The sequence below is a fragment of the Sinocyclocheilus grahami genome, unplaced genomic scaffold (genome assembly GCF_001515645.1).
Source record: "Sinocyclocheilus grahami isolate Dianchi unplaced genomic scaffold, SAMN03320097.WGS_v1.1 scaffold208.1, whole genome shotgun sequence".
Lineage (NCBI taxonomy): Eukaryota > Metazoa > Chordata > Actinopteri > Cypriniformes > Cyprinidae > Sinocyclocheilus > Sinocyclocheilus grahami.
The window spans coordinates 1,245,194-1,257,245 of record NW_015505387.1 but is presented as its reverse complement, the minus strand read 5'-3'; the positions used below and the strand labels follow the sequence as shown (position 1 = coordinate 1,257,245).

Below are 12,052 nucleotides of genomic sequence, written 5' to 3'. Positions count from 1 at the left end.
TAGGTGCAGTAGATATTAAAAGCTTGTAGTGTTCAGACGGATCTCTATCGACCCTGTTGAAGGTACTGCTGGGTAAACATGTTGAGTTCACTGTCCAGCCAGCCGGCTTTATTCCTGTAGCAACCGCAAAACATGTAGTTAGCATTTTTAATATTTGTCAACTTTCAGTTAACAAAATAAAATGAACAACCACTGTGAATATAATGCAATTATTTTAATGTGCTTTTTTATTTTCAAAGGCCAGTGAACTAGTTTTACCCCTGCTAACTTGCCTTGCGAGATATCTAAATAGCGTCTCTAATTTGTGATGAGCAATATTTGGTGAGCTCAAATAAATGTCTGAAAGCATGGCTAGGTGCAGTAGATATTAAAAGCTTGTAGTGTTCAGACGGATCTCTATCGACCCTGTTGAAGGTACTGCTGGGTAAACATGTTGAGTTCACTGTCCAGCCAGCCGGCTTTATTCCTGTAGCAACCGCAAAACATGTAGTTAGCATTTTTAATATTGGTCAACTTTCAGTTAACAAAATAAAATGAACAAACACTGTGAATATAATGCAATTATTTTAATGTGCTTTTTTATTTTCAAAGGCCAGTGAACTAGTTTTACACCTGCTAACTTGCCTTGCGAGATATCTAAATAGCGTCTCTAATTTGAACCACAAAGGAAAAAAAAAAAAAAAAAAGACTAATTTCTGCAAATCAGTTCAATGATTTATTTGCAGCATGTCTAGAATTTTCAAAACATAGATGCAAGTAAATATTGATATTTATTAGTATTTATATACTGGTGCGTTTGTAAATAAAAATGAGTTGTCAAAACATGTCTTTTTTTGCTTTCTTTTATTTCTGTTTAGTTGAAATGGTTCTGATTGCAAGAAAGAACGAAATCCTACATTTTTAGTCCATTTACATTTTAAAAATGTGGGGTTTTGTAAGACTTTTTAAATGGTTTTGAAAGAAGTCTTTTATGTTCACCAAAGCTGTATTCATTTATTCAAAAACAGAGTAAAAACTGAATTCAACTTCATTTAAAGTATTTTAAAATGCAATTTATTCCTTTGATAACAAAGCTGAATTTTTTTTAGCATCATTACTACAGATTTTCAGGATTTCTTTGATAAATATAAACTTGAAAAGAACAGCATTTATTTGAATAGAAATCTTTGTAACATTATAAATGTCTTTAGTATCACTTTTGAACAATTTAATGCATCCTATCTGAAAGCTAAAAGCTTTTACTGACCCAAAAGCTTTAAACTGTAGTGTATATATAGCACAAAACCAGTCTTATGTCGCTGGGGTATATTTGTAGCAATAGCCAAAACTACATTGTATGGGTCAAAATTATCCATTTTTCTTTTATGCCAAAAATAATTAGGATATTAAGTAAAGATCATGTTCCATGAAGATATTTAGTACATTTCCTACAGTAAATATATCAAAACTTAATTTTTTATAAGTAATATGCATTGCTAAGAACTTCATTTAGACAACTTTAAAGGCGATTTTCTCAATATTTAGATTTTTTTTTTTTTTTTTGCACCCTCAGATTCCAGATTTTCAAATAGTTGTATCTCGTCCAAATATTGTCCGATCCTAACAAAACCACACATCAATGGAAAGCTTATTTATTCAGAAAAATGGACCCTTATGACTGGTTTTGTGGCCCAGGGTCACATTTTGTCACAGTGTACTATTCCTGAACAAGACAACATATAAACGGACTGCAACTAAACAGCAAATGCACAATCAAACATGATCTCTCCAGTCATATGATGACGTGATATCACAGACTCTCACCTGAGCAGCTTGGCTTTACTCTGCAGGCCATCCAACTGGTCGATCTTGCTGTTCAAGTCCCGAATTTCGTCCTCCAGCTGCTGTCTGGTCACGTCCACCTGCTGACAGAGCTGAGAGAAGGTGCCAGCCAGCTCCCTGGGACAAACAAACAGTGATTTAGAAGGAAGCAGGGCTGGATTCAACAATGTTTGAAAACCACAACTACAGAAATCAAATCTCTCATAACATACACTTCATATATTTCATTTCTCCACTAGAGGACAGTAGTGGTGTTCAGGTCACAGTGCTCATATAAAGTCTGAATGACAACAACATTTGCATTAAAGTCCAGATTAACTCTATTTCTATCAAAGGACCCACACTCTGGATTATACTGGATTAAGAGGCTTCGCATGATGTGAAACTAGTTTACATGATGTGATTTGTTTGTTTGATGGATATACACCACCATTCAAAAGTTTGGGGCCGTTTTTGTTTTTTCCAAAAGAAATTAGTACTTTTATCCAAAAAACACATTAAGCTGACCAAAAGTAACAGTAAAGACTTATACGATGCTACAAAAGTGTTCCATCTCAAATAAATGCTGTTCTTTTGAACTTCTGTTCATCCAAGAATCCAGTAACACTTTACAGTGTTTAAGGTTTCATTAGTTAACATGAACTAATGATTCAAATATTTGTAAAGCATTTATTAATCGGAGTTCATAATAATTGCAACATTTACTAAAACATTATTAATACATTATCCCAAGTTGTATCTGTTAATATTAATTAATGGACCTGAGCTAACATGAACTAACAGTGAACGGTTGTACTTTGTAAAGTTGTAAGGATTATTAAATACGATAACGATGTATTACTCAATGTTAGTTCACATTAATGCATTAATTAATGTCAACTAAGGAAGCTTATTGTGAAGTGTTGCCGAGAATCGTGTAAAAATGTATCACAATGGGTTTCCACAAAAATATGAAGTCAATTGTGGAGGCTTGCTGCTTGCACCGCCCCCCACCATCGTTTAGATTTTTTCATAGTAATAAAAATAATTTAATTGAGTTAGAGAACAGACACTACAGTTAAAACTGAACGCAAGGAGAGTGAGTCGAGCTGACTGACGAGAAGAGCGAGGTGAGACAGTGAAGAGTTTGGCGGAAGAGTTTCAAAACATAAAGCAAAAGCGCCCGTTTTAAAAATATTTTGGATTTTGAAAAGCCTGTTGACGCCTGCCGTTTATCCAAGGTGATTTTGAAAGGTGTTTTTAAACATTCGTTTCTTATTTGTTTTGTTCCACAGTGTTTGCTGATTTTTATTTTATTTAAACTTTGTGTAATGTATATATTTTATTTTACATCAAGGTGTAGGCTATGCCGTGCCTCCAAGCTTTCTTATACGTTTTGCTAATAAATTACGTTTTATTTGGTTCCAGTGTTTAGGCTACAGATTTTCAGTTTTGTATAGGCTACCTATTTAAACTTTGTGCAAGTTATTTGTTATTTTATATTCGGTATATAGCATGGTGTATTTTTATTTGTTTGTTAATAAAAGCCCAATGAATAATATATAGGCTAAGTGTGTTTGATGTTGTTGCTTAAACTGAATTCAAGCAGTTGACGGTGAATTGCCGCTAATTTGAAAGTGAAAGTAAAATGCCCACGGCGCTATTTAAAAGTGAAGGAAAGCAAGGAAAAATACACGGTGATACCGTGATTATCAGTGTCGTCACAAGTCGGTTAACTGGTGGGAAAATTTCCTCACCGTCACAACCCTACAATTGAGCAGTACATCAGCATATTATACTGATTTCTGAAGATCACGTGACACTGAAGACTGGAGTAATGATGCTGAAAATTCAGCTGCGCACCACAGCAATAAATGACATGTTTACATATATTAAAATAGAAAAGTAAAACTTTAAAAAAAATTTCTAAAAATTAAAAAAAATTATTAGATCCCAATCTTTTAAACGATAATTTACAAGATGAAAGCATAATAAAATGGGAATATTCAGCTTTAGTGTTGTTCCTGAAAACCGTTTGACGGCACCAAACAAAGAGAAAGACCTTGATTTGACAACTTGAGATACACAACGTATAAAACAGACTGGATCATGTAGGATTCGGCCTGACTTTGCTACAGTTCAAGCACAGGCAGAGAGAGCCTCAGACTTACTGCTGAACCTGATGGCTGCAGTTGGATCCCGTGTAGCTGACTATGAGCTGTAGCTTCTCGCTGGCGTAGTCCACAAACTGTCTTTTAAAAGCTCTCTCTTTGGCCCTTGTGGTCCAGGTGAGTCTCTCATACACATACAGCAGCCCATAGAGACCCACAGACAGCGCGATGAGCCTCCAGCCCACTGCCTTCCAGATCTGAGACACAAACACAATCACACCGCTTACATCCGGTTGATATTCTCACAGTTATGAAGACTGAAGTCATTAGACCAGGAGATGACATGATGGTGAGTAAATGAAGACAGGTGTGGAAAACATGCATTTTGGTGCATTAATAGAGATACAGTATATGCTATGTTCTTACCACTCCGCCAACGACTATAATGCCCATTGATGTCCGAGAGGTTAGTGATGCCAATCCTGTTACCATGGAAACCATAAGCTCTTCCTGGGTCATGGATCCTTGAGGAAAAGGAGGCATGCTGGTGCTGACCGGAGTGATGGCCAGAGGCCTGGGAACCTGACAACACAAAACACACACTTGATCAGTTAGGACCCAACACAGGACGCAGGGCCCTATCATCTCCACAATGTGGAAAACGCGGACGAAATCATGGAATCCAGTCATAAAAATTACATTTACAGTATAAAGTGGAGCGTCACAGAATCTGGCAAATTCTGCAAGCAGGGCTGTACATTTATTCAAATGGAAACATGGACTAGTGTCTGTGTGAGTAAGTGTCACAGTGTCAGCTACTACACACGTGATCACTATAGTCTCACTATATGAGGACTTTCTTGAACTTCAAGTGTGACAGAAATACAAACCCGATTCCAAAAAAGTTGGGACACTGTACAAATTGTGAATAAAAACAGAATGCAATGATGTGGAAGTTTCAAATTTCAATATTTTATTCAGAATACAACATGGATGACATATCAAATGTTTAAACTGAGAAAATGTATCATTTTAAGGGAAAAATAAGTTGATTTTAAATTTCATGGCATCAACACATCTCAAAAAAGTTGGGACAAGGCCATGTTTACCACTGTGTGGCATCCCTCTTCTTTTTATAACAGTCTGCAAACGTCTGGGGACTGAGGAGACAAGTTGCTCAAGTTTAGGAATAGGAATGTTGTCCCATTCTTGTCTAATACAGGCTTCTAGTTGCTCAACTGTCTTAGGTCTTCTTTGTAGCATCTTCCTCTTTATGATGCGCCAAATGTTTTCTATTGACTTCTGAGAGACACTGCCACTCTGAGAGGCTCTTTTTATACCCAATCATGTTGCCAATTTACCTAATAAGTTGCAAATTGGTCCTCCAGCTGTTCCTTATATGTACATTTAACTTTTCTGGCCTCTTATTGCTACCTGTCCCAACTTTTTTGGAATGTGTAGCTCTCATGAAATCCAAAATGAGCCAATATTTGGCATGACATTTCAAAATGTCTCACTTTCAACATTTGATATGTTATCTATATTCTATTGTGAATAAAATATAAGTTTATGAGATTTGTAAATTATTCCATTCCTTTTTTACTCACAATTTGTACAGTGTCCCAACTTTTTTGGAATTGGGTTTGTATAGAAAATGTATATATTCCACTCTTATTAAATGTGCCATTATTCTTCTAGTATATGGAACTGACCAACTTCAGTGATTATGTGTGATTTAGTAGCAAATTGAAGAAAAGTTTGTTTTTCAAGTTTGTGACTTTTCTTACTTCATACACAAAAAAGTGTAAAATTCTGACAAAATCTGATTTTATTTTTTATAATTTCAAAATATAGTGAAAAAGTATAAATGAATGACCAATAAGCCAATAAGTGCTCCTCTGCTGCCATCTACTGGTTATAATTGTGATTTTCTTACATAAGTGTTTGTTTACCACAAAGAATATTTTGGTCATCCCATTAAAAATAACATTCAAACTGGATCATTTTAGAGCTTTAAAGTGATGGAAATGGTTGTGTTGAAACAGCTGAAATGTAGCGCGGTTTAGTTTCGCTTTCGTTTCATTTGCCGTCTGATGTTTCTCAAATGCAACAGAAATGGCAGCGCTTATGGAGTTGAACAATGCGGTGGTCGAACCAGTGCAACCACTCAAAAACATTAGTCGCACCGGCATTTGGTCGCAGTCTGGAGCCCTGAGACCATTAAAACAGAATCCAGAAAAAATAAAACAGAAGATCAAGATCAAAGAAAACTTTATTTTAGTAGCCCCTAAAAATACTGTAATAAATTGTTGTTATTATTAAAATATTATATTTAAATAATACATTTAAAATTTTTATTAAATTTTTATTAAAATCTTTAATAAATAGTTGTTAAATTGTTTATTTACATAATTTCAATTCATTAGACATGCTTTTTTTGTTTACTAAAATTAAATTTAACCATTAAAACGGAATCCAGAAAAATGTAAACCTGAGAAAAACTAAATCAGATTTCATAGAGCCACTGTCCTGCAGAGTTTAGCTCCAAACCCAGTCACACTCACCTGAAACAAGGTAATCAAGGTCTTCAGAATCTTCTAAGTTAGAGCTAAACTCTGCAGGACGTTGGCCTTGTAAATAAAAGTCCTCAACTGACATGCCCTACCTGGTCATTGTAGCCCATGAGAGCGCGGCGTGTGTTTTTGGGACCCAGGAAGCGGTTGACCAGCATGGTCCAGCCCAGGGAGAAGTGGAAGCCGATGTCTTCCTGAAAGTCGCTGCAGAGTTTGTCACAGTTGAGGTCGTAGCTGAGGGCGAAGCACTGTCTGGGCACCATCTTATCCACCTGCTCTCGGATCCCGATGGGCAGCAGGGGCTTCAGGCCCTCTGGAACGATCAGAAGCGCGTCTCTTTAAGCTGCTGCTCTTACTGGTGTGAGCTGTATGAAAACTCACCGTATGAGAGAGATACTGACCTATCATTTCAGTCTGTGTGGTTTGCAGCGCTGCAGTTATCGCACAGGAGCATCTCTCAGACATATTCCTGCCGAGACCGTCCTCTATATGCTTGTGCAGCTCCTGAAATCAATCATTCAATCCTCATTATAACATGACACAAAAGATATTTCTTTTTTCATCTATTACCGCTTCCAAAGATTACACATTAACCTATGATTAAATGCAGTTAAATGAATTTAATGCACTTAAATATATATATACATATACACACTACCAGTCAAACATTTTTGAACAGTAAGATTTTTAATGTTTTTAAAGAATTCTCTTCTGCTCACCAAGCCTGCAAAAGCAGAAATATTGTGAAATATTTTTACTATTTAAAATAACTGCTTTCTATTTGAATATATTTTTAAATTTAATTTATTGCTGTGATCAAAGCTACATTTTCAGCATCATTACTCCAGTCTTCAGTGTCACGTGATCCTTCAGAAATCATTCTAATATGCTGATTTGCTGCTCAAGAAACATTTATTGTTTTATATATATATATATAAATAAACTAAAAGATATCTGGTTTATTCTTGATACAGCCCTGTGTAAAACTGAAAGTTAACCAGATAAAGGACAAGGGCATAGATGAGATCACGTGATGTTAGTGGGCAGCTGGGGACTTTCCTTGTGGAGAGTTGCATGTTGCCACTAAACATTAAACAACAGTTGATGAAAGATCATAAAAATAAAGAGGAGAAGACATGGGCGGGTGATTGGAGGAAGACCAATTCAAGTCCAACTCACGTTCTTGTACACTTTGAGCACCACTTGTGAAGGATGAAAGTCCAAGTGGAAGTCGTCCACGAGCACAGCCAGTCTCCGGATCTCCTCTGCCATAGCGTTAGACACCTATACACGCAGACGGACAGGATGAAACATGGAAACATACCCATAAGACAGAGTTTTAGAGTATTTGGAACTTAAATTGAAAATTAAAGTCACTAAAGACTTAAAATCCCTACTTGTTTCAATAATAAGGTTTTCTAGAATACCCATTACCATGAAGTAATGCCTTGAAAGTGTGACATTATTCATTTACGTTCACATTTAAAACTTAAAAGAGCTAAAACAAAAGACAAAAAAAACCTAACAAAAAAATATTTTAAAAAGACCAAGAGAGAAAAATGGTATCTTTATCCAGTAGTCTTAAAAACTGTATTAGCATTTCTACCAATTTCAAAAGGAAACTACCATCTTTAAACTTGTAAAAGAAAAACACATCCATAAACAACTAGAAAAAGGACATCTCTTTAATATACAACATTAGACTCAGCGGCTTCATATGATGTCCCCAAAAAGAAAGTGTGACATTATGAATGTTTACATAAACTGTTCAAGTTCAGTCAAACTAAAATAACAATTCTTCTTTCAAAATGTCATGTATGTGCTTTAGTCCAGCTAAAATGGCACCAACCTGATTTTTGCGAAACTGAACTAAAGGCCAAAGTATTTTTTTTACGTATATTATATTGAAAAAGACAAGTGAGTCTCACCTGTTTCTCCACCTCCTCTGTGATCTTCTTGATTTTGCTCTTGCAGTCCAGAGTGAGCAGATCCAGCTGTTTATCAATGAACTCCAGCCTGTCCTCCCTCTCCTCTTTCATCTCTAAACAATGAATCCTGAACACCACAAAAATCATCAATCGAAATATTCGGCTACCCTTCAAATATAAAAATCCAGATTCTTTTTAATAAAGCTGATCTAAGACTGTTAGCTTAATATGATTCCTAATCACTGTGTCCTAACCATGTGTGATGCAAGAAGAAGCTGAACACGTTTTTGAAGATCGCTTGGTTTTGTGCAGCCATGTTGGGCATCCTTATACATACTGAAAACATTATTTGGACTAATGGACTAAAATATTCTGCAGTTTACAAATATGGCTGAGGAATGTGACCCTGAAGACTGGAGTAATGGCTGCTGAAAATTCAGCTTTGCCACAGATTTTTGTTTTGTTTTTTTCATATATATTAAAAAATAAAACAATTACTTCAAACTGTAATACTACTACTAATTATTATTAATAATGTAATACAGTAACTGTATTTCGATTAAACAAATGCAGCCTTGGTGAAAAACAAATAAATAATTCCAACTTTTGAACAGCAGTGCTTTTAATACAAAATATTTTACTTATTTGTATGCACAAATATATCAGTATATAGTCATACAAATCTATATGATTATATACACATAGAATTTCCTTTGATTTAAATAATTCACCCAGTTGATTTGAAACAAGATATCTCAAATGAAAAATGAACTGAACTTAAAACTGTATGAACAAAAGTGCAATAACATTTGGTTTGCAAACACTTTAAACAAATAAGGTGCTTTTTACAGCAGTATTCCCTTTACATAGTAGTAGTTAAAATATTTCTTGAAAATCTCAACTTAAACATTAATGTAATCAAATTAAAATCTCCTTTTCATATAACTCGTGTATTCTTGTGATGGTGTATCTTGGCACCATGTCTACACCAGACGCGAGTGGCGCGGCACAACTAAATATTATAGAGGATGGGAAAAGTATTCTTAAAATGCATTCAAAATTCTGAATCATTTGTAATAAATAATTATTCTCTGTATTTTGAAGTGCCCACAACAACGTGCATATTCATTATCGTGATATATCTCATTACCGAATACCGGCGCATGCACTGCGTGTTTCAGAGTGAAGCGCAGCACTGTGCTCATGTGAGCATCTCATGATCCAGTGTTTTCAGCATCTCAGAGTGGCTCTGTTTACAGTAAACGCAGTGAACTTCATCTTTGCATGTACTGAATTTAACATGCATTTGGGAATGCAATCACTTTATTTCCACATTCACATAATTTTCAACATTTTTGTGGACAAACGTTTACAGCATTCCTCCAATTTTCCACCATAATGAAAGCCTGAATTTGAAACGTGAATAGCATTTGAAAAGGTTTTGAAAAGTACTTATTACCGCATATTCATTTTTTAGTTCACAATACAATTGTAATTTACAACATTTTAATTATATATATATATGCATATATATATATAAAACACTTAAAAGTAAAAATTGTAATATTATTATATTGTTAATATTAGAATAATAACAATAACTATTATTATTATAAAAAATTAATTGGGTTCCTAAAAACATCAGTGTGAATGTAATGTGGACTGGCACACAACAACTACAAAGAGGTCTGGGTCCACTTAAAAGTCCAGTTACAAAGTGAAATGTTTATTATTATATGACAAAATAATTGCAATACTGTAACATTTTATTGGCCTGGCAAATTATCATTTTAAAATAAAAACAATTAAAATAAAATACATTTTATCTGTTTACTTGCATGTCACCATAATCAGAAACCCATGAACATGAGTATGTGTTGTTAACATCTAGAAATATTAAGTTACATACTTAAGTAAATATTTTACGTCTAAGGGGTTCAGCTGACAAGAAAAAGTTTGTGAACCCCTGATGTAAATGTATCTACCTGCTTCAGGCATTCCCTGGGCTTTCTGGACACGCGCCTGAAGTGCTTCTTTAGCAGAGACGAAGAAGATCCGGTCGCTGGCCTGAGCGCGATCCACCACCCGCAGCTCATCCACTAAAAAACTAGTGCAGCGGTCCATGTGCTGCCGTCTCACCTGACAAACACACACTACATTATAACAGTGCAACAACACCATGCATCATGCACCTTGGTTTCAAAAAGGTCACTAAAAGATCCAATTTGGTCACACTTTAAGGAAACAATACTCACCATTAACTAACTAATTTTGCCTCAAACTCCCTAATTGCTGCTTATATTTAGTAAGGTAGTTGTTAAGTTCAGGTATGAAGCAGGAGAAAGAGATCTAAACTATGCTCATGCAGAATAAGGCATTAGTATGTGATTTATAAGTAATAATAAATGGCCAATATGCTAGTAATATGCATGCTAATAAAGAAAAAACAAAACTAGTTAATAGTGAGAATTGGTCCCTTTACTAAAGTGTTACTCCAATTTGTTTACTTGACTTTATTTGTAAATCAGACAAAAACAATTCAAGTTTCACCTCATCCCGAATTTTGTATAAAATAAAGAAACTTGCTTACAGTATTCGGTTTAACTACCAGCGATGTTAATGATTTAAAACGCATCTCAGGGTGGTGAGACTCATAGTATGTGTGTGTGTTGTTTGTTGTGTCATGTATGTCACACCTCTTCCATGTACTCGGGCTCGTTGGCGGAGGCGTCCCAGCGGTTGTTCAGGATGAAGATATTGGGGCTGGAGAGGCGCTCGTTCACTTTGTGAAAGAATGACTTTTCCTTTCAGAGGGCAGAGGGGAGACGTGTTTTAATAAGCTGACACAAGTGAGGTCACATGACAACTGTGCACTCTAAAATGAGTGAAACCTCAAAAATAAAAGATAATCAAAATTCTTTAACTTTAAAGAAATTAGTGCAAATACTACTGCAATTTATCTGTCCATAATGCTGTAATATATACACCAAAATCTGCATAAAGCTTCTGTTCCCACAGTCCATCAGCCCTTTTTCACAAACTGAAGTTCATATTAAACTCACTGTTTGCATTAAAGTGGACTCTGAATTCGCCACCAGCACAAAAACGTCAGCATCAAGGCAGAAGTTGTCGATCCAGCTGTCCAACTCTGTTGTGACATCGATGCCAGGGCTTAAAAAGGAAGATTTTATAAGTTTCCAAAAACAAAATATTCCTAATATGACTTCTTATGCAGTAAATTGGTAATTTAATGCAGTAAGTTTATAATGCCATTGCACTGGTATCCTTACATGTCATCTTAATATTAAAAACAGCATCTAGCAAGCAAAAAAATTAAAAATACAAATAAACAAAAAATGCATGCAAACAAATTAATGTGCGCAGAATTTATAGATCTGTAAATCAAAACAGACAGTGTGTTGAATGCAGTGTTAAAGGAGAGTGAATATTTCCTAATAGTGCAGTCAACATGTCTCCGGCCTCACAGCCAGACAGCACGAGTGTGTGTTTACCTGTCCACAAGAACCAGGTCATCACGCAGTAGCGCACACTTCGCTTTAGGCCACATGACACACACCAGACTGCCTGCGTCCAAATCCTCATCCTGATGTAAGGCATGGGCCAACTGGTTCACCGTCTG

The 12,052-nt window shown here is 35.5% G+C and overlaps 1 protein-coding gene across 1 annotated transcript; it reads right to left on the bottom strand.

The window, feature by feature from the left end:
* Positions 1–309: 309 nt before the first annotated feature.
* Positions 310–12,052, bottom strand: LOC107595787 (mitofusin-2-like; the record flags this gene model as incomplete). The annotated part of the gene is made up of 12 exons (XM_016286313.1): positions 310–466; positions 1,804–1,938; positions 3,972–4,168; positions 4,338–4,493; positions 6,577–6,797; positions 6,886–6,988; positions 7,664–7,768; positions 8,413–8,539; positions 10,322–10,551; positions 11,109–11,216; positions 11,475–11,583; positions 11,925–12,052. Coding segments are annotated over 12 exons (1,689 nt in total), but the record flags the coding sequence as incomplete, so codon positions are not given.